This window comes from Urocampus carinirostris, chromosome 15 (genome assembly GCF_059441175.1).
Source record: "Urocampus carinirostris isolate Australia breed hairy pipefish chromosome 15, RoL_Ucar_1.0, whole genome shotgun sequence".
Taxonomy (NCBI): Eukaryota; Metazoa; Chordata; class Actinopteri; order Syngnathiformes; family Syngnathidae; genus Urocampus; species Urocampus carinirostris.
The window spans coordinates 25,714,272-25,741,964 of NC_142363.1; the positions used below are offsets into that span (position 1 = coordinate 25,714,272).

General features: G+C 41.9%; 2 protein-coding genes and 1 long non-coding RNA gene across 4 annotated transcripts in view; 1 reads left to right on the top strand and 2 right to left on the bottom strand.

Annotated features, from left to right (window-relative positions):
- Positions 1 to 4,528, bottom strand: part of slc18b1 (solute carrier family 18 member B1) — a 22,976-nt gene extending 18,448 nt beyond the window's left edge. The window contains exons 1-5 of the mRNA XM_088355271.1: positions 4,319 to 4,528; positions 2,716 to 2,840; positions 1,662 to 1,757; positions 1,504 to 1,577; positions 251 to 398 (exon numbers count right to left, since the gene is read on the bottom strand). Of these exons, the coding sequence (XP_088211397.1) occupies positions 251 to 398; positions 1,504 to 1,577; positions 1,662 to 1,757; positions 2,716 to 2,840; positions 4,319 to 4,355 (480 nt within the window). The 5' untranslated portion in view covers positions 4,356 to 4,528. The remainder of the gene's footprint in view (positions 1 to 250; positions 399 to 1,503; positions 1,578 to 1,661; positions 1,758 to 2,715; positions 2,841 to 4,318) is intronic.
- On the top strand, positions 2,368 to 21,822 carry LOC148351972 (uncharacterized). The gene is made up of 3 exons (XR_015852967.1): positions 2,368 to 2,791; positions 15,530 to 15,623; positions 21,485 to 21,822. It is a non-coding gene; the product is annotated as an uncharacterized LOC148351972 (long non-coding RNA).
- Positions 6,936 to 27,693, bottom strand: part of tulp4b (TUB like protein 4b) — a 23,015-nt gene continuing 2,257 nt past the window's right edge. Inside the window, exons 3-16 of one of the 2 annotated variants that reach the window (XM_088355270.1) lie at positions 26,447 to 26,716; positions 24,497 to 24,625; positions 24,190 to 24,351; positions 23,010 to 23,190; positions 21,645 to 21,752; positions 21,425 to 21,582; positions 19,789 to 20,013; positions 18,942 to 19,176; positions 17,680 to 17,800; positions 17,408 to 17,552; positions 15,539 to 15,632; positions 14,937 to 15,080; positions 11,360 to 14,547; positions 6,936 to 9,845 (exon numbers count right to left, since the gene is read on the bottom strand). In XM_088355270.1, coding sequence (XP_088211396.1) covers positions 9,729 to 9,845; positions 11,360 to 14,547; positions 14,937 to 15,080; positions 15,539 to 15,632; positions 17,408 to 17,552; positions 17,680 to 17,800; positions 18,942 to 19,176; positions 19,789 to 20,013; positions 21,425 to 21,582; positions 21,645 to 21,752; positions 23,010 to 23,190; positions 24,190 to 24,351; positions 24,497 to 24,625; positions 26,447 to 26,716 — 5,277 coding nt within the window. In that variant the 3' untranslated portion in view covers positions 6,936 to 9,728. Of the gene's footprint in view, positions 9,846 to 11,359; positions 14,548 to 14,936; positions 15,081 to 15,538; positions 15,633 to 17,407; positions 17,553 to 17,679; positions 17,804 to 18,941; positions 19,177 to 19,788; positions 20,014 to 21,424; positions 21,583 to 21,644; positions 21,753 to 23,009; positions 23,191 to 24,189; positions 24,352 to 24,496; positions 24,626 to 26,446; positions 26,717 to 27,693 lie in introns of both variants that reach the window. The other variant, XM_088355269.1, reaches the window with a different exon arrangement.

Below are 27,693 nucleotides of genomic sequence, written 5' to 3' on the forward strand. Positions count from 1 at the left end.
AACTTCTGCACATGACAAATTCCCAAGGTAATGCAACAGCAGCTCTGAAATCCCGATTCATTGCATAGTCGTCACTGCTATCCAGAATGATTATAGGTCAGAAAGGACGAGTTTACACCTTAGACAGTTAAACTTATAAACGCCCAATTGCGGCAGTTTCCCAAGGTAATGCAAAAGCAGCTCCACGAGCACTCGTGACCTTGCGGTGTCAACAAGATGCCAGACTTGACAAAGGGCCGTCCTCACTCACCAAAACAGTCGCCACATTGTTTGGGAAAACTTTTGCCGACAGCGCAAAAGAAGAAGTCATGGCGGCTGCGAAGCCCACCGCGTCCACCGACCTCACGATGATGCACAAGGCGATGAAAACGTTACCTGCGGGAACTCGGTCTAGTAGCCTGTCAAGAGAAATCCAGACCAGTTCTTTAGTTGGGTGTGAAAAAATAAATACCATGTCATTTGATTAAAGAAAATGTATACGTACATTAGCTAATACAAATGGTTAATAAATTAAACAAACAAATCATAAAATTATATTAAATACACACACACATACATACATACATACATACATACATATATATATATATATATATATATATATGCAAACACACAATATCCATCCATCCATTATCTGCACCGCTTATCCTCAGTAGGGTTGCGGGGGTGCTGGAGCCCATCCCAGCTATCTTTGGGCAGTGTGTGAATATACACACACGCACATATATATATATATATATATATATATATATATATATATATATATATACATATACACACACACACACACACACATATATATGAAATTTAAAAACATGTAAAAAAATCAAAACAAAAAATATATTTAAAAAATGAAAATCAAAAACAAAAATGAAACAAGAATAAAATGATAAAATTAAAATGTAAAAATAGAAGATGAAGAAATAAAAATGAAATAATACATTGAATTATAATTGAAAATATAAAATAATAAATAAAATATAAAAAAGGAAATCAAAAACCCAAAAAATGTAAAAGATTAGGATAAAATGAGAAAATCTAGAAATAAAAAATAAATATAAAATACAAAATAAATAAAAATTCAATATAAAAAAGTTAGAATTAAATAAAAAATACATTAAAAAAATTAAAAAAAGGGAAATAAATAAAATATAAAAAATAAAATACCTCAAAAAGAAACAAAAATAAAATATAAAAAAAAAACATAAAAATAAAAATTAATCTGAACAATGAATAAAAATAAATCATTTAAAAATAGTAAAGCACAAAATAAATCTTTTGAAAATGATAAATAATATGCAAGTCTATTGATCGATATAAATCTCTCATTATATTTTATACATACATACATATGTATATATATATACATACATACATACATACATATATATATATATATATATATATATATTATACATATATATTAAAAATGAGAATAAAAATAAAAAAAATGACCAGGACGTTGGTATTTTTTCCATTCGATATTCAAGACATAACCCTCACCCGAAGAGGATGGTGCAGCCCGACGACACAAAGAGCCCCGTTATGAGCATCATCTTTGCGCCAATCTGTACAATCTAATCATCAAGAAAACAACATGTCCTGCACATGCATTCCAATACAGGTACACGCATTACACACGCAAAAAGTGCAGTACTTACATATCGGCCCAGGATTAACGAGCCTATCAAATTGCTGACGGCGTAGCAGCCGAATATGACCCCCACGACTGTTTGAGATGCGCCTTTTTTCTCTGCCTGGGGACAAACAATCGCAAATTCCACAAAATACTATTTAGTAAATATTCCCGATTGTAAAATATACAATAAATTGTATCTGTATTCACAGAGGCCCATAATACAACTGTACATTCTTTAGCAAAATCTCTATTTCGAAACCTATAAATCACGTACAAGCATACACACACACACAAATTGGGATTGAAAAGAGTTTGGATTTAGAATAGATGGATTAAATTTAGATAATAAATACTATTAATTTTGGAAATTATGTTTTTATTAACACTATGAAAGGGCCAAAAAGTATTGGACGATGGGCTACTAATGGCAGGGCTCTCGAACGTGAAGCCTGCAGGCACCAGGTTACCCCCCCTAAGAAAACCTGATCAGCATGGATCATGATGATTTAATGGAAAATTTGATATCTAACTAGCATTATGTTTAGTGACAACCTCATATTAACATAATGACAACATAGTAATGACATAGTAATGACATAGTAATGACATAGCAATGACATAGCAATGACATAGCAATGACATAGCAATGACATAGTTTTGGGGCAGCAGTAGCTCAGGAGGTAGAGGGCTCGTCTTAGGATCAAGGGATCCTAGTTCGAATCCCGGCTCGTCCGTGTTACATGTCGAAGTGTCCTTGGGTAAGACACTGAACCCTTAAAACCCCCAATAAGCAGGTTAGCGCCTTACATGGCTGCAAGGCCGCTATTGGGAAATGTGGAGAACATTGTAAAGCGCTTTGGGAAGTCATTGACTTGAAAAGCGCTATATAAACGCAGATCATTTCATTTCATAGTAATGACATAGCAATGACATAGCAATGACACAGCAATGACATAGCAATGACATAGTAATAACATAGTAATAGAGTTATTTTAGAAATGCATATCAAACTGTAGAACTTTGTGCTAATTAGTAACAAAAGGTAGCTCTCAGCTACTTAAATATACTATATGTACCTCAATGGGGAAAAAAGGCCCCAGGATGGAGTAGCAGATCATGGAGCTGAAGTTGACAGATGCCATGGATATCAAGGTGAGGGTTTGCTGCTTTGTCATCCTTGCTGGAGGCTCCCTTGGTTCCTCTTTTATCAAAAATGGGAAATACATCAATCAAAAGATTATCAGGTTGATTTTTTTTATTGTGGTTTAAAAAAAAAAAAAAAACAAAAAAAAAAACACATACAATGCTTTTTAAGCAACATATAAAACACAAAATAAGATGAGCTGCTTGCAGTTTTGAGTCAGGACTTCATTGAAACTCGCAGCCCTGGGGGCCATTTATGGCCCTCAGGAAGATAGTTTGAGGCCCTCACCTTAATAAGAAAGTGAAAGGTAAGGTGTGTATTTTTCGACCATTAGAAGTTTGCAGAATTCGGTCGTTCCACTGAAATCAAGTGCTAAAAATCGCAAGAAAGAATGATATCTACAAGACTCAAAGTGAAAAAGTGACAAGGCACCATTTTCTTCTGTTTTTTTTTGCCCATCCTTGTTATGTCATTTAATGATAATTATTAAAAATGGGGTTAAATAGACTCAGTTAACCAATAAGAAGTCATTTTACTTTACATTTTTCACAATGGCCCAACACTGGTAAGCTATTTTCAGAACAGCTCTGCGAGCACATCATCTGTCTTTAAGGGCACCCTGGTGCCCACAGGCACCACGTGGGAGACCCCTCATTTAACTCCTGCTAGTGGTAAAAATATCTGCAGTCATTTAAAAAAACACAGAGGAAATACATTTTAAAAATAAACAAATACATAAACGTAATGGGAGTTTGGCTACAGACAAAAAAACTCACACAGCCTAAAAAATCATCAGCTGCACTCTGCCCAGTAGCTAAATCATTATAACCAACTCCTCACCCGGCCACCATCTGTTTGACCCGCTGCCCTCTGGCAGACTCTACAGGTTCCTTAATGGGACTGTGTATTTTTTAGCGCCTCCTAATGGTAAAAAAAAACTTCATTTAATTTTTTGAACTATATTTCAATGATAAAGCAAATACATATGAACTATCAGATAAACGTGCATTTTTCAAAATACTTGTAGGTCAAGAAATTTGACAGGTGCCTCGCCTAGAGGGAGCTGACATAATCGTCCGTCATCTTGCTGCTACGAATACCCTAAAAAAACAAAAAGCTAAAGAATTGCTGGGCAATAAACGAGGAAAAAAATTGTACTGGTCACCTGAGTATTCGCAGTTTGTATTCTTCCTTGTGCTTTGTCACATCCGTTTTCAATTAAACTACACAATACAGGGAGCTCTAGTAGTAAAAAAAAAATACACACTGTCCCTTTAATAGAATAGCAGAAGGATGGGGTCCATAACCGCAAGGTTTAAAATGAATGTTCTATTGTAATTTATATATTTTTGTGTCTTGTAATATTACAAATAAAATAATTCCTAACTTTCTGAAACGCAATAAAATTGTCTATTTACATAAAATAGTTAAATTTGTAATTTAAAACCACACAGAATAATCCAAAACCCTAAAACCGTTTTTACAATTGCGCCGCACTTTATTATACTGCCTTATGTAAAGGAAAAGTCACCAACCTTGAGGCTGAATGTCCGCCTCCGTATCAGTCTGCATTTTCTTTCTTTTGTGAATAATTTCCAGCACGTTTGTGTCAATTTGTGGTGATATTAAAAAGAAAAGAAAGAGAAATAACTTGGGGTGACATCCACAAGCAAACACTCACACATCCACGCTCACGTTCTCTCACGTTTACTTCCTGAGTCAAGAGAAAATAGCGGATCAGTGGCTACTTCCGGGAAGACCTTCAAACTTAAAGTGTAGCGTTGATTTCGTTTTAATTGCCTGTTATGTGATTCTTCCGCGTTTATCATTAAATAATATAGTTCTATAATGTATGGTAATTATTTCTTAATAAATCAAATTGAAACAGACTATCATTCTGATTTTTGCCATTGTCATTGATATGACTTAACGATTTCCAAATCCTTTATGCACAAAAGAATAAATATGTTCCAGTTTTTGATCAATAAAAAAGAATATTACAGTCAATTACCTTTTAATTATTGTAAATGTTTTTTTAATTAATATGGAAGGACATAAAACAATACGAATAGAATTTTAAAAAAATCAATGATTGAGTTAAAGGGACAGTGTGTATTAGTTTGTGCTTCCTACTGGTAGTAAAAAGTCATTCATTTAAAAAACAAACCATCGATTTTAATATTTAGCAAAAACGCATGAACTATCATATAAACTCTACAAATTACTCGAGAAGTGCGCGTGTATTTTACGTATTATGATCCTCACCTACAGGGTCCTGACATAATTGTCCACCATCTTGCTGCTACCGGTACCCAAACAACTCATAAAAGGGTAGGCAAAAAAAAAAAAGAGAATTAAAATGGTACGTTTTGTCTCCATAATCTGTATTCTTCCCTGTGCTTTTTACTTGTTTTTGCCTGCACGACAAAATACAAGACATCTAGTGTTGAAATCAGAAACACTGCCCCTTTATAAAATATATTCCTTTTGTGTATTTCATTTGTCCTACAGAAACGAATACAATTCATCAGTTACTAATGATTTATCGATGAATCGAGTGAAACTGAACCTAAGACATGAACATCAAGAATTCCGATTTTCGCCTTAGTAATTATGGGTTTATGATTTCGATTTTTTGGAATAAATATATTGTATTTATTGGTAAATACAAACGTGAATTATTTTATCATAAAAATGGAAATACATTAAAACATCTCATCTCATTAGCTGCACCGCTTATCCTCAGTAGGATCGCGGGGGTGCTGGAGCCTCTTGGCTGCAAATTTAATTTACATTCTAAGCTACAACAACCTCTAGTGGTAGATTTTTACACACTGTCACTTTAAAATAGTTCTCAGGTTTCAAATAATAGATCTTTGTGTTACATTTGTCATAAATTGACACAATTAAACATGTTTTAACATATCTGTTCCTCATCTCATCTCATCTCATTAGCTGCACCGCTTATCCTCAGTAGGGTCGCGGGGGTGCTGGAGCCCATCCCAGCTATCTTCGGGCAGTGGGCAGGGGACACCCTGAAATGGTTGCCAGCCAATCGCAGGGCACACAGGGACAGACAACCTGCTCACTCATTCACACCTAGGGACAATTTGGACCGGCCAATTCACCTGAAATGCATGTCTTTGGAACGTGGGAGGAAACCGGAGTGCCCGGAGGAAACCCACGCAAGCACGGGGAAAACATACAAACTCCGCACAGGAAGTCCGGTAGCTGGATTTGAACCCACACAGGAGGTTCCCAAGACCTTAGAACTATGCCGCACACGCGCTAACCACTGCACCGCCGTGCTGCCCACATTAAAACATCTTTTTGAAAATATATTCACAAATCAATAAAATAAATGTTTATTTTTTTCTGTTTAAATTCTCCTATGGGAATTAAAGTGTGTTGAAAATACAATAAACCAACATAAACACCATAGATTTTTTTGATTTCTTTTTATTTTGTGCTGCTTACGTGATCCCCTCATGTGTAAGTCTTTGATTACATCAAATATTTTGTCTCATGATTGCATGACATTGTTCCTTGACACAAATTAGGAAGTGAAAAAGAAATGTTTACTGTATACAATATCATAAATCAAATACTGCAGACACTCGCATGCACAGTCACTGAAAAGTCTACAGAGCAGCATGACAACACAATGATATCTTTTGAGATAATGAGTGTGATAATTTGTTTTTGTACAGTAGCACCAGATAAAAGAGTTTACTTGCAGAGAGCACCAATTCGTGACGCATTATATTGTAAGGGTCCCATGTTCACAACTTTAATAAACTTAGCTAATACTGGAAAAAAAAACATTATTTAGGACATAAAAACTTCAAGATTTTTACCATTTGTGTCAGGGCTCTGTCTCTTTCCCCATCAATTGATGAGGAAAGTTTTACAGGCGGAAAGAAATCCGGCATGAAATCTTATTTTTGAGGTTGTTAGCATACAATTAGCACTTTTTGACAGACTAAAATCAAATATTTCAAGTAGTGTCACAAGCACCTGGGCAAAAACAACAACATGAAATCTTCTTTGGGATCTTTACTGTCATGATTACCGATGTAAATCACCTGTGGCTGCTCCTTTGGCGCCAACTGCCTCGGACTCTGATTGGCTCTCTGTCCCTATTTAAACCCACTCCTATCCGTCCCCTTTTGTCAGTCCGTCTGCAAACCTCAGTTAACACTAAGCAAGCCTTTATTTGACCTTGACTCCCACCTGTTTTTTGCTCCCGTGTGTCCCCCCGGCTTCCGCCTGCTTTTTGATCCTGACCACGTCTACTCTCCCGTCCCGGCTTTCGACCTCTTTTTGTCTCCGACCACATCTACTCTCCTTTCCTGGCTTACGACTCTCTTCCGACCCCGACCATGTTTTTGCTCTCCTGGCTCTCCCTACCGACCCGTTTTTCCGTTCCCGACACCGCCATTGCTCGCCACGGAAGATCCACTTACGCATTCAGAGCAACCTGCTTCCCACGTCCAGCAACCACCAGATCGTGGGCACAACCCTTCCTCTTTTTTCCAATAAAACTTGTGAGAAACGCAACGCAAGTGGGTCCTGTCTCTGTTCTGGTCTTGACATTTACTTTTTCTTTTAAACATAAAAGTCGGACTTAAGAAATGTGGCATATAAATGAGTTGATTTTTAAATGGTACATTTTGAGCAAATTAATTAAACAGACAGTGTGAACTATTTAGGATCTCCCAGTGATAAAAAAAAAAAGATTTAAAAGAAAAGCAATACTATATGATCTGTAATCCATCTATCCATTTCCTGCACCCCCTTATCCTAATCAGGGTCACGGGGATACTGGAGCCCATCTCAGCCACCTTCGGGCAGTGGACATGGGTCACCCTGAACTGGTTGCCATCCAGTCGCAGGGCACACAGAGACAAACAAACACTCACTCATTTACACTTAAGGACAATATGGACCGGCCAATTCACTATTCATACACGTTTTTGGAATTTGTGAGGAAACGAGTGCATGGAGGCACCGGGAGATCATACTTCGCACAGGGAGGCAGCGGTAGCTAGAATTGCATCCTTGACCTCTGCACTGTGGGGCTGTGCGCTAACCACCCATGATGAGCTCTCATATAATTGTTAATTTTTTAAGTATTCATTGATCAAGAAGTTTGTATTTATTTTACATAAAATGAGTGTCACCTAGAAGGAGCTGACACTTTGTCGGCCATCTTGCTGCTACAAGTACCCGAAAAACCCAAAACCTTACAATAGGCTGTCAAAAAAACGAAAATAAAAATGGTGCATTTTGGTCAATTTGAGTCTTCGTTGTTGTATTCTTCATTGTGCTTTTTAGCACTCGTTTTAGGTTTTGTTACTCAATACACCCAGATCTAATGGTTAATTAATACACATTGTTTTTTCAAGATTTAATTACTTTTTTATAAACAAGTCAAATCAAGAAAGTTACCCTGGATGGATAATTTGAGGCACAGGGTGAGATTTTTGATAGGTTTCCATGTATCCATCAAAATAAATTAATTTGTGTGTTGACTTGTGGTGTCAGGGTGCTTTTAAAGGGGGGACACTATGGATTTAGTTTTTTTTACTACACTTTCAAAACTGTTGATCGAAAATAGTAAGCTTTATAGTGGAATGAAACAAGCAACTTTGTGTGAAAAAATGGGGTCTCAAAAATGGACCAACCCAATATATGGGTTGATTTGACCCTATGTCTTGCAACTGAATAATCATCAGTGTTTAGGTGATTTTACAAGGAATTTTATTATAATAGAGTTTTAAAATCAATACTTCCCCCCAAAAAACGATTCATTTTTATCATGATGACTGATTAGTATCACCTGTGCCCGCTCGTTTGGCGCCAGCAGCTGCCGGCTATCTGATTGGTTCCCCGTCCTTTTTAAGCCCGCCTGTTGTCAGTCGGCCAGCAAACCTCTGTTTCTACAAGGCAAGCACTTTGACTCTGACTCCGGTCGGTCCCGCTATTTGCACCCGTTTTTCATCCTGTCCGTCCCTGATTTCCCCGTTTATCTCCGGTTACGACAGTTTTTTGACCCCGACCACGTTTGCTTTCCCATCCCGGCTTGCGACCCATTTTTGATTCCGACCACGTTTTTGCTCTCCTGTCCCGGCTATCGACCTGTTTTTTTCTGTCCTCGACACCACCATCTCCCGCTCCGGAAGATCCACTTCCGCATTCGGAACACGATCCGATTCTGTGAGCGGCTAGCTTCCCGCGTCCAGCGAGCACCGGATCGCGGACGCTGCCCTTCCTCTTTCTCTCAATAAACTTGTGGTTGACGTTACGCATTTGGGTCCTGATTCCATTCTGGTCGTGACAGTTTTATATGAAAAAGTCTTGGACTTTTTGTGCAAAAACACTCCTGAAAAAAGTGGCAAATTCATCAAAGTATTGGGTTGTTTCCATTCTTGACCAGAGTGTTTTTAAAGTGTAGGATGCACGTGCTTGAAACGGTTAAAAGTCTATTTAGGCCACACAAATGTAATATATTTTCAAGACTAATGCACCACTTCATAGAAGTAGCATGGAAAGAAATAAAAAAATCCGACACAATGTTAATACATTCTTTAAAGTGCATGGACAATGGCTAAACCACTTCAAAACGGGACAATGTAAAAAATATATCATATTCATATCGTTCTTAATAAAGGTTCTCATTTTTTCATCATCTCAATAGAATCTCATTAGGAATTTGCAGCTATAGTTTACTTTGCGATGATTTATTATAATTTGATTCAGAAGGTGCATCTAGTTCAAATATAGCTTATTCATGAAAGATTTGTTTCAGTAGAATTTTTCAAACATTCGTCGCTCCAGATCAAAGTGCTCATGTCATAGATGGAATGGTAATACATGCCCCCACCCAAAAAATACTGATTGAACAAATGGTAGAAAGATGTGTTGAAACAGGAGCAAAAAGATTCACTTCAGCCGTTGGGTCACGTTAGCCAAGGCCACAGCAAACGCCTGCACGGCCGAAAAAGGGTACTGGAAATCCAGGATGTAGGCATTACCGTCGATGCGTCCAAACTGCATCACCTTTAAGAAAATCAAAGAACATTTATGACAATAAAGAACATCCTTTTTGCCAAATTACAAAAATATGCATGTGAGATGCCCTGCGACTGGCTGGGAAGCAATTCAGGGTGTCCCCTGCCCACTGCCCGAAGATAGTTGGGATGGGCTCCAGCACCCCCACGACCCTACTGAGGATAAGCGGTGCAGATAATGGATGTATGGATGCATGTGAGACTTGTGTTATAGAAGTAAATGTGGGTGTGAATTCATGGCAATTATGTATGCTTTGGGATTAACTGGTGACCTTTACTAATGTTAAGTACAATGATACTTTCATAATGGCCATCTTTAATTCAAAATATTTTCAAATGAAATAATTTTCAGGCAAGAGATGCCATGGATACGACATTGATCTGAGATAGGGATCGCGACTTGAAATTGCCGAACATAGGAGGATAGAAACCTTTTCAAGTCACTGAAGACCTCCCAAAGTGTTTGCCACCTTCTTCACACTTACCCATTCACACACACACATTCACACAGACACACCGACGTCAGCCTGGCAAGGCGCCAACCTGCTCATCAGGGGCATTAGGGGTTCAGTGTCTTGCCCAAGGAAACTTCGACAATTATCTCGGAGGAACCAGAGAATTAAACCTACGACCTCTACTACTATTACTGCCGCCAGGTTCCCCAAATAAAAACATCAAGATAATAAAAATGTAAGTATGTGTAATATACGAGCATATGTTGAAATAATATTATGAATAAATATTCATGTAAAGGAAAAATTATATTTTATTTACCTTTGGCTTGATGTGATTTTAGCTGGCACAGTGGAGTTAGTGGGTGGATGAAGAGTGGGTAGGAGACAGCATATTCAAATTAAACTGATAATCACATTTTCGGTTGCTTGGATTGTCATATCCTTAGAAGATTTACTGACTTAAATCATCTCATTTCTTAAAAAATGTGACGATTGTTCTTAAGCGGATTGTTTTTCACATTTTTTGATAATCTCACACTTTGTTTACGTGGTTATCATGTTTTTGCTTCTCCCTTGAGTATCACTGCAAGTCCCGGAAGCCATATCTAATAAATACAGTATAAACAATACAGTATTGTATCGCACAAAATTGCGAAAGTCTTTACGAAGCTGATGAGATTCTAAAATAGTGATAGAAATGCATTGTGGGAAGTAATTCAGCCGATAGCATAATGGCATTTTCTCGGTACCATGTCGCAAACCAATAGCAAACAGGCATCTTAGAGACGACACATGCACTAACTAAGGTTTTGGCATTGTGGAACAAATGGCTGTTGGTGTAATATGGTGGAGAAAATGCCATTAAGAGGGACCAAAACAACATCTTATTAAACACTGTAAAGTGAAAACATAGTAGGTGGGGTCGTTGTATCCCGGGGTCTACTCCATATTCGAATCGGTCGTTCAGCAGGAGATTATAACCCCCCATGTTTGACATAAAAAGTTTTATGACATGCATTTCCATCAAATTATCAAATTACCAAATTACCTGTCGGCCATCAAGCTCGATCTGGAAGTTCTTAGCGGACTCCTGGGTAACCCGTCCTCCGAAGTCCAGCTGATAAACCTGGGTGGCTTCGTTCCAGAGAGGTTGCTTGTTGGCCATGACGTAGACGAAGCCCTGGCTGCCTAAACTGCGGTCCTCCCGTTCGTTAGCCTTGCGGCATTTAATTTCCTCCAGTTCGCTGGCCATGCGAAGGCTACGTTTATTCTTCCAGCTCTTCTTGCTGCTCTGGTTCTGGTTCATCAGTTCATCACCACTGATGAAAAGTTCCGGCTCGCTCTCAGAGCTGTCCTGAAATTCGTTTGTAGCCCTGCTGATCTTCTTGGTCCTGTTGAGCTGCTCCCGGGGTCCTTTGGGTTTTTTCTTTTCCCTGCTGTTCAGTCGAGGACTGGCGATCAGAGAGTTGAAATCCGACAGCGTGCGACCGTCCTTCCTTGACATTGAGGACATGTTGGCCTCCTCTGCCCGGCTGTCCAGTCTTTTGCGGCTTTTTTTGTTGAAGCGGTCCGACTCTTGCGGCACGGGACTTTCGTTGAGAGATGACGGCTCTGGAAAGCTTTTGCCAGGCTCTGCCAAATCTTCTGTGGTGCATTTAGAAGGGGGTAACTCGCTGGGAGGTGGCGGGGGAGGAAGAGGCGGCGGTGGGGGTGGTGCGGTCAGAGGGGGTGGTGAAAGAATGGGTTTCTCTAGAATCTGATGGGTTTTGGTTGGAAGGGGAGGCGCTGGAGGGTCCTGCATGGGTGGCGGGCAAGGGTATGGGTTCCAAGGATGCAGGTTAACCGGGTGAAGCTGAATTCCAGCACAGGAGCTTGTCCCTGGATACAAAGGGGGCAGGGTGCAGCAGGCTAAATTCGCCAAACTAGTTGAGTAACCTGTCGTTAAAACCAAATTAGAGTCCTGCTGAGCGAACGGAACGGGGAGAATCACTTCACTTGGAGCGCACTGTGGTGAAGGGTTCTGTAAGGTCTGCATTGTGGGTCTACTGTGCCCCACAGTGGGAGGAAAGGGAGCAAGCGATATCTGATAGCCTGATGGGAACGTAAGCGTGCTCGTGCTGGGACTGGACGGCGTTTTGGTTGTGAGCACAAACGGTAGCCGAGTTACATCCAAATGCTGGCCTTGGCCCATTATAAGAGGAGGGGGTTTGTGAGGAGGTGGCGGCGGAGCTAGTACGTTTTGTTCAGGGGTGAGCCAGAATTCCTCTGCAGCAGATGTGTTCCACTGATAAGGCGGAGGACGTTTCGCTGCCAGGCCGACATCAGCGAGGGTCATTTGCCGGACGGCTTTTTCCAGGTGACAGTGCTGACTCAGAGTCTCGTCTTCTGTAAAGGCGGAGTTGACGTATACGGTTCGGTCACGGCTGGAGTCCATGGAACCTAAAAGGCTGTAGGATGACTGGGAGGAACTTTTAGAGTGCACAATGATCGTGCTGTGGTGTGCTCCTTTGCCTGGGGGAAAGTCCTGCCTAACAACTGTGCCACCCGCGATGCCGCTACTGGATGTCCCACCACCGCTGACACTTACGCTGGTGCTGGAACTGTTACTGCTGCACTGTGTGCACGTGTACATCGCTGTGGGCAACCTGTGCTGGTAGGTCGAACTCAATGTGCTGTTCATTTTAGCTTTGGTTGGAAGCGTTCTAGAGCTGTCCATCATAGTGGGAACTTTGAGCGTTAGGTCGCGACGGTCACGGCGCAACGTGGCATGGATCAAACTGTTGTCCATCCTCTGAGGCGGAGGGGCGAGAGTAGCTTGGACTTGACTGGGAGGATCGGGGTATGGAGGCGGGTCGCCGCTCGGTATGGAGTACCGGGGGACTGACAGACGGCTGAGTGTTGCCGAACTGTAGGGAAGGTTAACCTTTTTGTTTTCTGAGGAAGTCACCTTCAGTGTGGCTGAGCCGTGGTTGGTGTACGCGTTTTGGTTGCGGATGAGGCGTCTCCGGGGGCGGCAGACTTCTTCCACGTTCCCACTGCTGTCGAACGTCGTAATCCTTTCATACCCTAGGGGCGTCGGGTATTGTATGGTGACCGGTTGAAGTAAAAAGTCGTCTTTCTTCAGGCAGGTGTCTGGAGCCAGGATGCTAGGGCTATCGCAGTTAGTAACCAGTGTTTGGACGGTTGCCTCCACTGTAGCCGCAGCAGAAGCCACTGTGCCCGGGTAAGGGGGAGGGGGATTGGCCTTTCTCACCTGGATATCCAAAGATCCTGAATCTCTGGTACTAAAGGAAGGGGGTAAAGTCCGAGGCAGACTTGGCTTCAACATATGTTCTCGAGCCAGAACGGATTCGGGGGTCGGCGGAGGAGCAATAGAAGGCAGGAGGTGTATCTGCTGCAGGGAAATGGTAGGATACCCGGTGGGTGCCGGGGGCAAAGTCATTTGCATCTTCAGCTGCTGCTGCATTTGCTGATGTTGCCTCTGCATTTGCTGGTGCTGGTGCTGGATCTGCTGGTGCTGCTGTTGGAGCTGCTGCTGCTGCTGTCTCATCTCTTGGATCTGCTGGCGGATCTGCTGCTGCTGTTGCTGCATCTGCTGCTGCTGTTGTTGCATTTGTTCATGCTGCTTCTGCATTTGTTGTTGTTGCTGTTGGATTTGCTGCTGCTGAAACTGGTGGCCCCCCGGCACCGGTGGAGGTGGATTCTCCGGTAACTGTTGGTGCTGCTGGACCTGGTGCTGCTGTTGATGCAGAGGCTGTTGGTGGTGAAGCTGCTGAAGATGATGGCGCTGTTGATATTGAGTTTGTGAGGGTTGCGTCTGCTGCCTGGAATGCTGTTGTTGCGGTCGAGGCGGCTGGGAACGAGGCTGGGGCGGCAGATGATGCGGCGGTGGTGGGGGAGGCAGAGTACCGGGAAGAAGCGGACCCATTTCTAAACCATTGAAGATCACTTGCCCAGGGTTAGGGTATCTGGCCGGAACAGGAAAGGCCGCAGCAACCGGAGGATCCGGGCCATGCTCGGAAATGGGTATGGAGGCAGACGCTGCCGCTGCTGCAGCCGCTGCTGTGTTGGTTGTTGGGTTGGTGAGGACATCGAGCTGAATGTTTTGATTCGCCAGAAGGGACTGAACCAGCCCGATGCTCTGAGTGGGTGACATGGCTTGAGCGGGGCTGTGGATTGGAGCGATGGGAATGTTGACAGTACATGGCGGGTTGTCAGCCGATGATGAGCCCATCACTTAAAAAGGGGAGAGGTTTGTTAGTACCTTTAAAGCAAATTATAGCAGTTTAGTTCATTTCTTAGCCCTATAAAATACATGCTAGCCCTGTAAAATAAATGCAAAGTTGATATTAGATGTCATTACTTACACACTCGTTTCTAGGGAAAATGTCCAATTTATTTGTAATTCATGTTTTTTGTATGTGGAAGGAAACTAATCCCATGGGAAAAAAACATTTAAGCACAGGGAAAATAAAGCACAGGAATTCTGAGCCATACGTGCTAACCATTCAACCACCGTGCTGCCCCAAGAAATTCTATCACCCAACGTAGGGCTCAAACCCACAACCCTGAGATCTCATGCTCCACCCACTGAACCAGCCGGGCTATATTAGTATTAAATAAACCTGGTAAGTCGTCTTCATCCTCGCTGAAAACGTTTGGGTTGAACACTGGCAGGCTCATGAAGTCATGGGATATCTTGCGCACTTCTGGGAGGTAAATGGTCATCTGCCGTGGTTGCAAATGAAGTAGACTTGTCTTGTAGATGACTGAAACACACATACACATAGAACTGAACTAGGGGTCACTTGGCTTTTTGAAGCTGAAAGCTGCTTCTTTCTTACTAGCATGATATGCATTTATGTTCTAATGTTATAACTGCATTGTAACATTGTTATTATTATGTTAATGCTAGGTTTTTATTTTTAGGAGAGCCAATATTAGCCAATATTATTAAATATTGATCATGTAAGTAAATACAGTGATTCATTACAAATCATGGATGAGCTATTTTAGGGTGGGTCAAAGGAAGCATGTTTTTTGGGGTTCTGGAATATTGTCTGATAGTTATGCAACGTAATGTGTATCTGGTACCATTTAAAAATAATACAAAATACAAACAAAATACAAAAATACAAACACATCATTTTACAAAGACAATATTTGTTTATACAGCCTCACCACTTTCAACAACAACAAAAATTCTGCGGCCTTTTAGGACACTTACCTGCTCCGAGATTGGCCGGCAAGAATGAAGCCAGTCCCACAATTTTGAACTTGGTACCCCAGATGTTGGATGTGACTTGAGCAAGGTAATTATGCTGCAAAATGCAATGAGAGAAAAGGGTCATAACCCAAACACACAGTTGCTAAATACTACGTACACTGGTGGACTCAGTTTGTGACAGTCCAGACCAGTGTTCCCTCTAAGCTGCACGCGTGCGCAATTGCGCACTGCTCGGACATTCTCAGCGCACAAGAAAATCTAGCCAGCGCACAAAAATGAGGGCTCAAAATTACTTATTAAGAAGCGACTTAAGTCAAAGTTACAGTGCATGAAGGTAAAAATACACGGGTTCCCCTGACGTTGTGTCCTAAATGCGGTATTTTGAAGTCGAACGAAGTTGAGTAAAGTTAGTAGAGTATGTCGAGAACCGGCTTCTTCGGCTCGGCTCACTAAAAAGGAGCCGGCTCTTTCGGATCCTAAGCGGCTCCTCAGGTTGTTTTTGCTTCTTTAATCCCAACATGACCAAATATTAAGTAGAATTATGCACAAAATTAATTAAAGGAAAGGGGGAATGGAACAAAAAAGAAAAAAATACCAAAATGAAAAAGTAGTGAAAAGCTGAGAAAAAAAAGAAACAAAAGGAAGAAAAAAAAGAAGGAAACATTTTGCCAGCCTGCAGCTCCTGTGCCAACAGGGCATCGGCAGCACCTTGCGTGAAGAAAAAGACGTGGGAAAGCGCAACATGCCCTCGCTGCTGTGTTCTCATGTCACCACCGCCTTCATCCCCACTATCAAGGTGCTTCTCAAAATACACCCTGCTTTTTTGTTACATCCCATCTCGATGACTGTAATGCACTATTCTCCGGTCTTCCGAAGTCCAAAATCAAGAGCCTTCAGCTGGTACAAAATGCTGCAGCGAGGCTTTTAACTAAGACAAAAAAGTTTGATCACGTTATCCCAATTTTAACTAACCTGCATTGGCTCCCTGTTAGCCGACTAAATAAGCCCCCAAAAATGTTAACATTATGCGACAAAATATATCAGGAACTAAAAAGAAATGGATATCTTGTGAAAGAATTGTAAGAAAAAACGCCGTACAACCTTTGCAATAGTACACGAGTCAATTCATTCAAAAGATAAAAATAATTTTGCATTGCCGGAAACTCAGCAAAATGTAACTTGATGTCAAGTTTTGGACATGTTTGATAATGAATTATCTTGCCACACTTGGGATTATGGTGGCTCACTGTTGTTTCAAGCGTTGCTCACCGACTTTGTGTAAACGCTCATACCTGTGGAAAATTACAGGGAACATTGGTCCAGACATGTTTTACTAGTTGGCTAACTGTAGGAGTTCTTGAACCGGTAAACTGTAAGCTAATAACAGATGATTTTTGCCATTATTTTGGCTTGCTAAAATATTCTGTTTCTTTACAAATACAACACAGGGTTCCTACGACTTAAGGCCAGTTAATTTCAAGACTTTTTAAGCTTTTTCAAATCCAATTTAAGACCAAGTTCATAAAAAACACAATTGTAACAAACAAACAAAAAACACCACATACATTAGAGGCGATTTTAAACATTTTGGTCCAATTGAAAACTTTCCATCCAAAAGATAGCACTTTCCAAAGTTTTAGACCTGGAAAACTATAAACTATAAATAGACAGGATGTTTACAGTACATCATAAATCCTTGCTCAAAAATGGCAGATAACTCCAAAGAACTTCTGCTACTGTCATTAAGCATTTTTATTATGATGCACGAAAAATAATTAAGGCCTTATTTTTAGCATATAAAATTCAGTGCCTTTTAAGACTTTTCAAGGACCCACAGGAACCCTGCAATAAGATACAAAATAAGAGTACCTCAGTAAGTCCATCCATGGAAAACTCCCTGCGTGTTAGGCTCGGGGATCGAACCATGGGTTTCTTGGACAGCAACCGGGGTGAGCGCTGACCTTCTTGGTGGGCGCGGGACAGTTTAGGAGATTTGCGTGGTTCCAGGTTCATTCTATGGCGCGAAAATAACAGGAAATACATGAGTTATTAGATTATAGTCACTAAACTGTTCTTTAGCATACGTCTTTAGCATCGTCAAGCTAATGTTTCAAGTGCTGTCTTTAAATAATTCGACTCACCTGTTTCTCCGTGAGAATTTGGGTGACTTTTTGCCAACCCATTCGTCGCTCAGTTCCACGTCGCTGGAGTCGGAGCAATTGCAGCTATCGGCGTACGAGATCATAGGGTTGATGCACACCTCTTCTAAAGGGTACAATAGAATATAGGTGAGGGGTTTTTTTTTTCCGGGTGGGGGCAAAACATCAAGAGATAGCTATTTGTTGCTTAAGAGCAATCAGAAGAAGTGACTGTGGGCGTTCATCCAATTTAATGTGAATGATAAGTCATTGTGTGGTTTTCTTCACAGGGTTTCTCTGTGCCCCAATGTGTCTTTTTGCATCGTAGTCAGGTTGTGAATGGCAGTGGTGTCAATCTTATTTTAGCTTGGGGGCCACGTGGTAGAAAAACATTCACATGGGGGCCAGACTAGTAAATGAATGGCATAAACAGGGTTCTTTAGCTGGAGGTGTGTTATTTTTTCAGAGACTCACAGTTAAATTATGATTCAGGGATGTAATATTTTATGATTAAACGATTATTAAGGGACTTTTCCTCAATACGTTTTTACTTCACTAAGGTTTAATCTCTTGTAGTTTTTATCAACTGTGCATTAAAAAAAAGCAAAACCACAATTGAACTCATTTCCACGATAGTTTATTTAACTAAGGAAGAGTTATGCTAAATGGAAAGTGACGAAAATAGCATACAAAGACAGATTCAAATGATTGATTTAATAATTTCAAAGTAGTTCTTATTTTGATTTCTGTATGAAAATGTTTACCTGAATATGGGGACTTCACTGTTAAATGTCATATCTATTAGAATGAAGCAGCTATAGCGTCTTTAAACCTTTGCAAAGACACCCACGTGCTATTTTTTTCAATTTTGTATTATTGGTATTGCTCTAAACAGCGCATCTGTGACTTTCTTTCTCAGTAAAACAACCACGGGTTGGGTTTCCTAAATATTCTCTGGTTAATTAATGGTTGTCAGAAAATACATCTAAAGTGGTGGCTTTGGTGACATCCAGTGGGCATTTATAAAGTTGCAAGTCATTGTGCGATGCGATACAACACATTTTTCTCTTGTGCTTCTCTCAGATTTGTCTCGTGGGCCACACAAAATGATATAGCGGGTTACACTTGGCCCGCAAGCCACCAGTATGACATGTGATGTATTGTGTGTGTTTGTGAGGATATTATGGAAGATTCCAGCATGCGTGGTTTTCATTTTTTATAGATGTAAAGAAAAAAGAAAGACTGACCCGTATGACTATACTTACCGGCTTTGGTGTCCATTTTGGGATCCATAATGACAAACTCAGGCCTCAATTTGCTGATTCGCCGGCCTTTCAGGATGGGCACCAGACCGCCCAGATACTCCAGGTAGAGAGTGTAACACGGTCCGCCGGCCTCGGGGCTGTCGTCCGCCCGCTTCATGGTACAGTGCAGCCTCTCGTTGCCTGCCGTGGGGTAACTGACAAAGTCTCGGATGTTGTTGGGGTCTGGAATCGGGGGCTATCGAAAAAACAGCACCCCTGGATTCAGTTTTAGTTGATAGTTCCTATCACGTAAAAAAATTAATAAATTTTGTGCAGGCTTGGGGAGTAACGGAACACCTGGAACGGCAAAAATTATGTTGGCAAGCTGTTTGGATTTATTTTCATTTTGAGAAGTGTGTTTTAAGATTAGATTTAAACATTTCCATTGAGGTTGCAGATCGAATCTCAGGGGGAAGAGCATTCCACACCAGGGCCCGAATGGAGAACGCTCTCGAACCTGCAGATCTCTTCTTGGTTCTTGGGATCACTAGTAGACCAGCGTTTTCAGAGCGAAGGCTCCGGACCGAAACATAGGGGGAATTTAAATCTGAGAGATATGAAGGAGCAAGTCCATGCATGATTTTGTATGCTACCAACAGAACCTTAAAATCCCATCTTAAGCTAACAGGGAGCCAATGCAGGTTAGTTAAAATTGGGGTAATGTGATGAAACTTAGTTAAAAGCCTCGCTGCAGCATTTTGTACCAGCTGAAGGCTCTTGATTCTGGACTTCGGGAGACCGGAGAATAGTGCATTACAGTCATCGAGATAGGATGTAACAAAAAAGCAGGGTATATTTTGAGAAGCACCTTGATAGTGGGGATGAAGGCGGTGGTGACATAAGAACACAGCAGTGAGGGCATGTTGAGCTTTCCCACGTCTTTTTCCTCACGCAAGGCGCTGGCGATGCCCTGTTGGCACAGGAGCTGCAGGCTGGCTACGCGGTGCTCCACACGCACTACATACAAAGCAGGACCACATGCCAGGAAAAGCCTTGAGTCTCGGTGGCCCCAGCAGATGGTGGTGATGGGCCTCTGGAAAAAATAGTGGACTTGTCAATATAGGTTCTTTCAGTTCTCTAGATAAGTGGACGGCAACCACCGGGCCAGTGGTAGTTTGATACAGGGCCGCAGAGAAAGATATTTTTACTGACACTGCTACGTTTCAGACTGATCTTGAACCGGATCTTTGAGGTGGTACGTTTAAATTAAAATCAGTGTGACCTGACGGGCTGTGCAACTGTCACCTGCCGAAGATACAGGGAGGAATCAAACCAAATTTTTACGCTTTTAGCGTGGAGAACGTTCTACTACGCTGTGCTAGAACCATTCCAAACAAACTTGCTGCCTCGAAGAAACATTTCGCTACAGAGATGGCGGATGCATGGATCCCTAAGTCAAGAACACGACACAGAAACAACATAACACCAACAATCTTTTCACGGGGGTTGGTTCATTTGTTGAATATGTATTTTTTATTACACACGAATCCATGTGACGTTTTGTGTTAAATGTTATCATAGCAACAAGAGTGTGTTGCTATTAGCACGTCTGCCTCATAGTTTAGAGGTCCCGGGTTCCATTCCAACTACCAGGTGTCAGGACCGGAACGGAGACAGGACCCACTTGCGTTGTGTTTCTCAGAAGTTTTATTGGAAGAAAGAGAAAGGTTTGCGCCCACGATCCGGTGTTCGCTGGACGCGGGAAGCAGGTCGCTCTGATACTCGGATTGTGCTCCGAACGCGGAAGTAGATCTTCCGTGGCGAGCGATGGCGGTGTCGAGGACGGAAAAAACTGGTAGGTAGCCGGCACAGGAGAGCAAAAATGTGGTCGGGGTCGGAAGCGAGTTGTAAGCCAAAAAAAGGAGAGAAGACGTAGTCGGGGACGGGAGAGCAGACGTGGTCAGGATCAAAAACGGGTTGAAGCCGGGGACAGACGGGAGCATAAAACGGGACTGGTGGGAGTCAGGGTCGAAAAAGGCTTGCCTAGTGTTAACTTAGGTTTGCAGACGGACTGACAAAAGGGGACAGACAGGACTGGGTACAAATACTGATCAGGAGCCAATCAGAACCCGTGGCAGTTGGCGCCAAAGGAGCGGGCACAGCTGAGTCACATCAGTAATCAGGACACTGGGCTCTTTGTGTAGAGTTTGCATGCTCTCCCAAAGCCCTCCGGCACTCAGGTTTCCTTCCACATTCCAAAAACATGGCTGGGATGCTCCCAGCACCACGGCGACCCTTGTTAGAATATGCGGTTCGGAAGATAATTTGTGATTTTGGTGTTACAAGGATGTCTCATGTTCTACAGATCCACACAGTGGATACACTCTCACTTTTATTATCAATGTTGTTTTTATCATAAATATTATCAGATAATTAATCATCAGTGGTACGGAAAAGGTTGCCGGCCTCTGCTCTAGATGGTGCTAAAAAAATAACTGTAGTACCTGTGCAGGCGTTTCCAGAGTGTAAATATGTTCCCCTTGCACGTTGTAAAACTTTACCAGGGCATTCTTAGACACCCCGGCTTCAGAAGGCAGCCCGTGTCTCTCCATGCCGGCCACGGCCAGGAGGTCACCCTGGGAGCACCACTGGGCCTCTACATCTGGGGGGGAAAAATGACAACTCATCAGATGTGCTGCATGACAGGCTGCAACATGGTCGTACCTTTTAAACCCGAGCGGATAACAGCAGGGGACAAGTCATCGTAATTGTTCATCAAGCTGATTTCTCCCGACAGAAAGGTGACTGTCAACAAAGGCTTCACTCGCCGCACTAAAAGTGAAGACATGAAGTGAAGACCACATGTGGGATGCATAAAAAACAAGAACATTTCCTCATTTAAGTAATTATACATTATACCGAGAAATGAATTATGAAAAATAAACGTATTAATTTTGCTTTTGACAAAATAATATTTTTTCCTGAGTAAGCTCCTGGCAAGCTTGCATCAATTGAGCCAGTGACATCAAAACCAAGAGAACAAACATTTGCAAAATTTCCTTCTGCAAAAAATGCAAATCTTTTTAATTTTGGGGTGTGGTACCCATTACAAAGGCCAGGTTTATATTTGTTTGTTTAGCAAGAGCAACTTCTGATGGTTGATTTGTTGGCGACGTTCCATTTGTAACAGGCAGTAGTGGAAGGTCTTCTCTGCTGGCTTAGAAAGTATCTGAATCATGTAATGTTCTCATATTTTTGAATACTTTTAAATGAATTCCATAGCTTTCTCTGTGGTTGTGCTGCTTCCAGATTTGACCTTGCATGTTCAAATATTTAACCAATCAGATTTCAGCCATTTCTTGTTGCCAGGGTCAATAATCTGCCCAGAGGCATTCACAAAATTTTCTGAAGGCCGTGAGACATATCATCAGTGTTCGATAAAGCTGTTGATTCAGCTAATAAGATTCAGGGTTATGTATGAGCGTCTATTAGCGGGCACTGGTTTTACAAACTATGATTGGCACTGCTGCGGTAAGGGAAGTTTCACAACAAAAACAGACATTTTCAACAAAAACTAATGCCGAAAACAACATGATTTATAAATGGAAATGGAACGCACAAAGAATCTGTACGACAAAGTAATTGAAATATTCATGGAGAAAGGAGGACGAATGTGTGATCACACAAAAAGGATTTTGCGTGAGTTTAATCACCTTTTTATCACCAATCATTTGTGTAGGGTGAATACCAAGCTCCATTCCTCGATGAAATTGCAATTTTTTATGAGGGTATTATTGATGCTTGTTTATACGTTTTGCAGCTCTAGATGCAGTAAATGTTTTATAGCCATAAAATAGTTATTGAGGGTTAGATTAATCCAGCCTACTGAAGGCCTAGGTATGAAATGCAAGACCTGTAAGAATCAATGAACAGACATTGCAGGGTTATTGCAGGGTTTAATCCCTGCCAACTGAATTTCTTTATTTTATGTATGGATTAACAGTAATGTGTGTACTATAATGATTTATAAGTAAATTGTATAAATCCCTTAGATTAGCATTGATTGGGCTATTTAGGTATTTTCAGTACCTAAAGGGAGGAAGTTTTCATCACAGTCAGTGTCGTCTTCCGAGTTGTCCTCCACCAGGAAGTTGGGGCAGTTCCAAGACATGCCCACGATCCCGTCGGACTCGTGCAGCAGCACGTGCGCTAACATGCGGCCGTGGCAGTCCATCACGATCACTTGGCCGTCGGCGGTTCCAAACAACACCTGAAAAATGCTTCGGATGTTAATACGGTCAAAGCTTGCAGATTACAAAAATTTCAAATATCAAAATAAAGTACTACTCTGAAGAAAGCACACCAGAGATAAAAAGACTACAAATAACTAGAAGTGATTCAATATTTTTACCTAGAGGCCGGATACTGTATGTATATATTCATTCATTCATTATCTGCACTGCTTATCCTCAGTAGGGTCTCGGGGGTGCCGGAGCCCCTCCCAGCTATCTTCGGGGAGTGGGCAGGGGACACCCTGAACTGGTTGCCGGCCAGTCGTCGGCCACACGGGGACAGACAATTCGGTCGGTCAATCACACCTAGGGACAATTTGGATCGGCCAAATAACCTAACATGCATGTTTTTAGAATGTGGGAGGAAACCAGAGTGCCCAGAGTAAACCCACGCAAACACGGGGAGAACATGCAAACTCCACACAGGAGGTTCGATCTCATGACCTCAGAACTGTGCCGCACTTGCGCTAACCACTGCGCCACCGTGCTGCCCATATATATATATATATATATATATATATATATATATATATATATATATATATATATATATATATATATATATATATATATATATATATTCTTACTGAAACAATCATTTTCCTTTATCAGAAATTGTGAAAAGGGGCTAGGGAGCCACTAGGGAGCGCCAATGAGCCGCACACCACTCGAGAGCTACTTGTTGCTGCAAACAAAGAGCATTTGATTTTAGAAATACAAATTAAGCCGGCAGACCTTTGCGCTAATAAGCAATAAAAAAGTAGCTCTCAGCTTCAAAAAAGGTTAGTTAGTCATGCTCTTCGTACAAATTGATAAAAATAGAAGAACAGTACTGGTAAATGGTAAATGGTCTGCATTTATATAGTGATGTTCAAGTCATTGAAGACCTCCCAAACAACTTTGTGCTTAGTGCAGAATGTAAGCGTTATTTCAGATGTTTGCTTCAGAGCTTGGTCAATGAGTTTCTGTATGGTTACCTGCTGGTCGTCGGGCGTCCAGATGCCGCACGTGATCTGACTCTCTAGGTTAATCTCCGATGACCAGTGGCGCTGACCGCTCACCGAGCCCACCAGCACAAAGCCGTCGCGGTACGCGATTAAAGCCTGAGTGCCGTCGTGAGACCACGTAAAGTCGCTGACCTATTGCAAAGAGGAGCAACATCAGAAGTACAGGAATAGTTCAAAATGCTTAAATTTAGTTACATTTAGATTTCAACTATTTAACTTGTTCAAGCTGGATAAACCTGGTGGTGAATTTAGTCCGTGCCAAAAAAACAAGACGTACTTGGGCTCCTCGATCATTGACCAGCTCCACTGACCATCTTCCCTCGTATTGGATCCACACGAAGATTCCTCCTTCCATGTCACACGTGGCCAACTTCTGGAACGGTTCATTCCAGCGCACCAGCACAACCTAAGACACAAAAAACATTTATTTCACTTTTCTCCATCCTTTACTATTTCAAACTGTTCTTCTTTATTGTGTTCAAAAAACTTGAATGAAAAATAATTTACATGACAGAAAAGTCCTAAGGCAGGGGTCTTCAACTCGGGCACCACTAAGCTGTTGAAGAATACCTGAGTAGCCCACAGACTAGTTTTGAAAATGTATCATGAGTCATTGTGATGTTGTAGCAAATTTGATTTCTAACTAGCATGATATTTACTGTGAACACGGTCTGAGTTGGTATTGACATATGGAAAGAATATGTGAAGGTCGTTTGACTAAAAGAGTATGTAGTGCAGAAGTGGTGGGAAATAAAATGAGAAGAAGGCCCAAACATGGTTGGATGGATGGGGTCTAACATGCTCTGGATGTAAGGTCTCTTAATTTAATGGATGCAGGAGTGTTTGCTAGAGATGGATGTGAATGGTGACGGATAATCAGGAATGAATGATATTGATGCATATGATGCAATGGGGTAAACCAGTGTGTGCTGTCGGGCCTGCTGATGAAGGGTTGCATGGCACAGCAACTCACCCCTTGTTGTGCTGTGAGCTTAATGTTCAGGTTGGGATGAGGAAAGGGTAATGGATGTTTGGTGAATGTGAGTGTGTTCTTGACTCTAGTCATGTCCCACGAGGGGGATATGGCTTTGGAATATAGATAAATAAATGGCGTTTAGTGGTTGACTCTGCCTATTTTAACCTTTAATACACGAGTCTCCATCCTTTTTCAAACAGAAAGCTACTTTTTATTACTAAATAGTGCAAAGAGCACCTAGTTTTCATATGCATTTCTAAAATTATAACTTACTATTACTGTGTTGCTACTATGTTAATACCAAGTTACGGTAATTATTGGAAATAGGGTTAAAGAGATTCAGTCAAACTCAAGAAAAACATTGGACTACAAAATTACAATGACACAGTCCTAGTGAGCTATTCTCAGAACAAGTCTGTGGGCACCTCAGCTGTCCTCAGGGGGCACCCTGGTGCCCGCGGGCACAACCTTAGAGACCCCTGCTCTTATAATTACAACCTGGTGTTGAAACAGTAATAACTTCGTAACAACATAGTAATAACATGCTATTTAAGCAATGCATAGTGAACTAGTAGCACATCGCGTTAATCAGCAACAAAAAGTAGCTCTCAGCTTCAAAAAGGTTGGTATAACAGTGGATTTCAAATACGTGTATGCGAGGTATTCAAGGGCGGGTGCATTGTTCGAGGTGTCCTTATAAAGTTTAGAGTTAAATATTTTCTCTTTTAGGTATGTGTTAACAATGCCAAATTGAGTTCAAATAGCCCTTATGCTTTATTTTGCAATGCTGTTTTTATTCTACTTTTATCAGAGCTGTTCGGGGCAAAACATGATATTTGGGAAAAGAGGCCGGGGGGGACTGCTGGAGACTGACTCCATGCTCATCCCTGCAGATTTAGAAAATAAATAATTGTCAGTTTAGCATGAAAATGAGGGAAAGTAAGATAAGGCCAAGTCCAAACGCCAACCCAAACCCCAAAAAAGGAGTTTATTCCAGCGCATCTGAGAAATGCACCTACGCGCATCATGAACAAGCTGACGAAGGCTGCAATCATGACTTCAAGCAAGAAAAGGAAAATAACAGAGTTTCAAATTCCATACTGCTTTTTTAAAGGCAGATGGTGTATTATTTGACCACTAGCTATTCGGTTTTGTGCTACCAAAAACGTATGCTAAAAAGTACAAATAAGAACACAAACTACAGAGACTCGACATCGCAGAACTGCGCCATTTTCTTCCCATTTTTTCTACCTCGCTATTGTGTCCTCGGAGGTTGAAGTTGATCCTCTGCGGGGTGGTCCTGTCCCTGCGGCAGTGGCTGGAGGTGAAAGTGACGCCAACCACACCGCGCCCGTTGCCCGTGGCTAGCCATCCCTCTTCGCAGTAGCGCCTGCGGCACACGGGCTTGTCCTTCTCGCCCTTGGGCACACGACCCTTCCACGACAGGCACAGGATGTTGGAGTCGCTGCACAGGATAGGACCGTGTTCCACGGCCGCCAACATCCCTACTGATTGGCCCGGCTGCACAGAGAACACGCCATTAGGACAACTTCACCGGTTAATTTGTTAGGTACACTTGAAATGGCAAACAGTATGATGGTAAGCAAAATCAAGGGCGTTTTGGCATTGACAGAAGACATGTGTCCCCACCAACAGTTTTGGGATTAACGCATTACAAAGGAACGCAATTACATGTCTTGGTAAGGAGTACCGCTTTGCTAGTAAAACTTTGAAATTCAACTGTTGTTACAATATGGTGCAATACTCTGCTACTTAAAAGGGCCAAATCATTGTCCCTTTATTGCTTACTATAACTCCCGTTTATATATGCCTTTAAAGGACATTACATTAACAGTAGCGCTGTCTGAAGCACAGTATATGAGGACACAGAATTTTTCTTCAGAGAGATACTCTCCCATGTCAAGACCACAACGGAGACCGGACCCACTTGCGTTGCGTTTCTCACAAGTTTTTATTGGAAGGAAGAGAAAGGGCTGCGCCCACGATTCGGTGATCACTGGACGTGGGAAGCAAGTCGCTCTGGTTCTCAGATTGTGCTCCGAACGTGGAAGTGGATCTTTCGTGGCGAGCGATGGCGGTGTCAGGGACGGAAAAAGCGGGTCGGTAGCCGGGGAAGGAGAGCAAAAATATGGTTCGGGGTCGTGAGTGAGTCGTAAGCCAGAAAAGGAGATAAGAGGTAGTCGGGGACAAAAAGAGGTCGGAAGCCGGGGCGGGAGAGCAGACGTGGTCAGGATCAAAAACGGGTCGAAGCCAAGGACAGATGGGAGCAAAATGGGACAGGTGGGAGTCAGGGTCCAAGAAAGGCTTGCCTAGTGTTCACAGAGGTTCGCAGACGGACTGACAAAAGGGGACAGACAGGACTGGGTTCAAATATTGATCGGGAGCCAATCAGAACCAGTTTGGCGCCAAAAGAGTGGGCACAGCTGAGTCACATCAGTAATCATGACATCCCAAACCTACTGTATATACTCGCATCC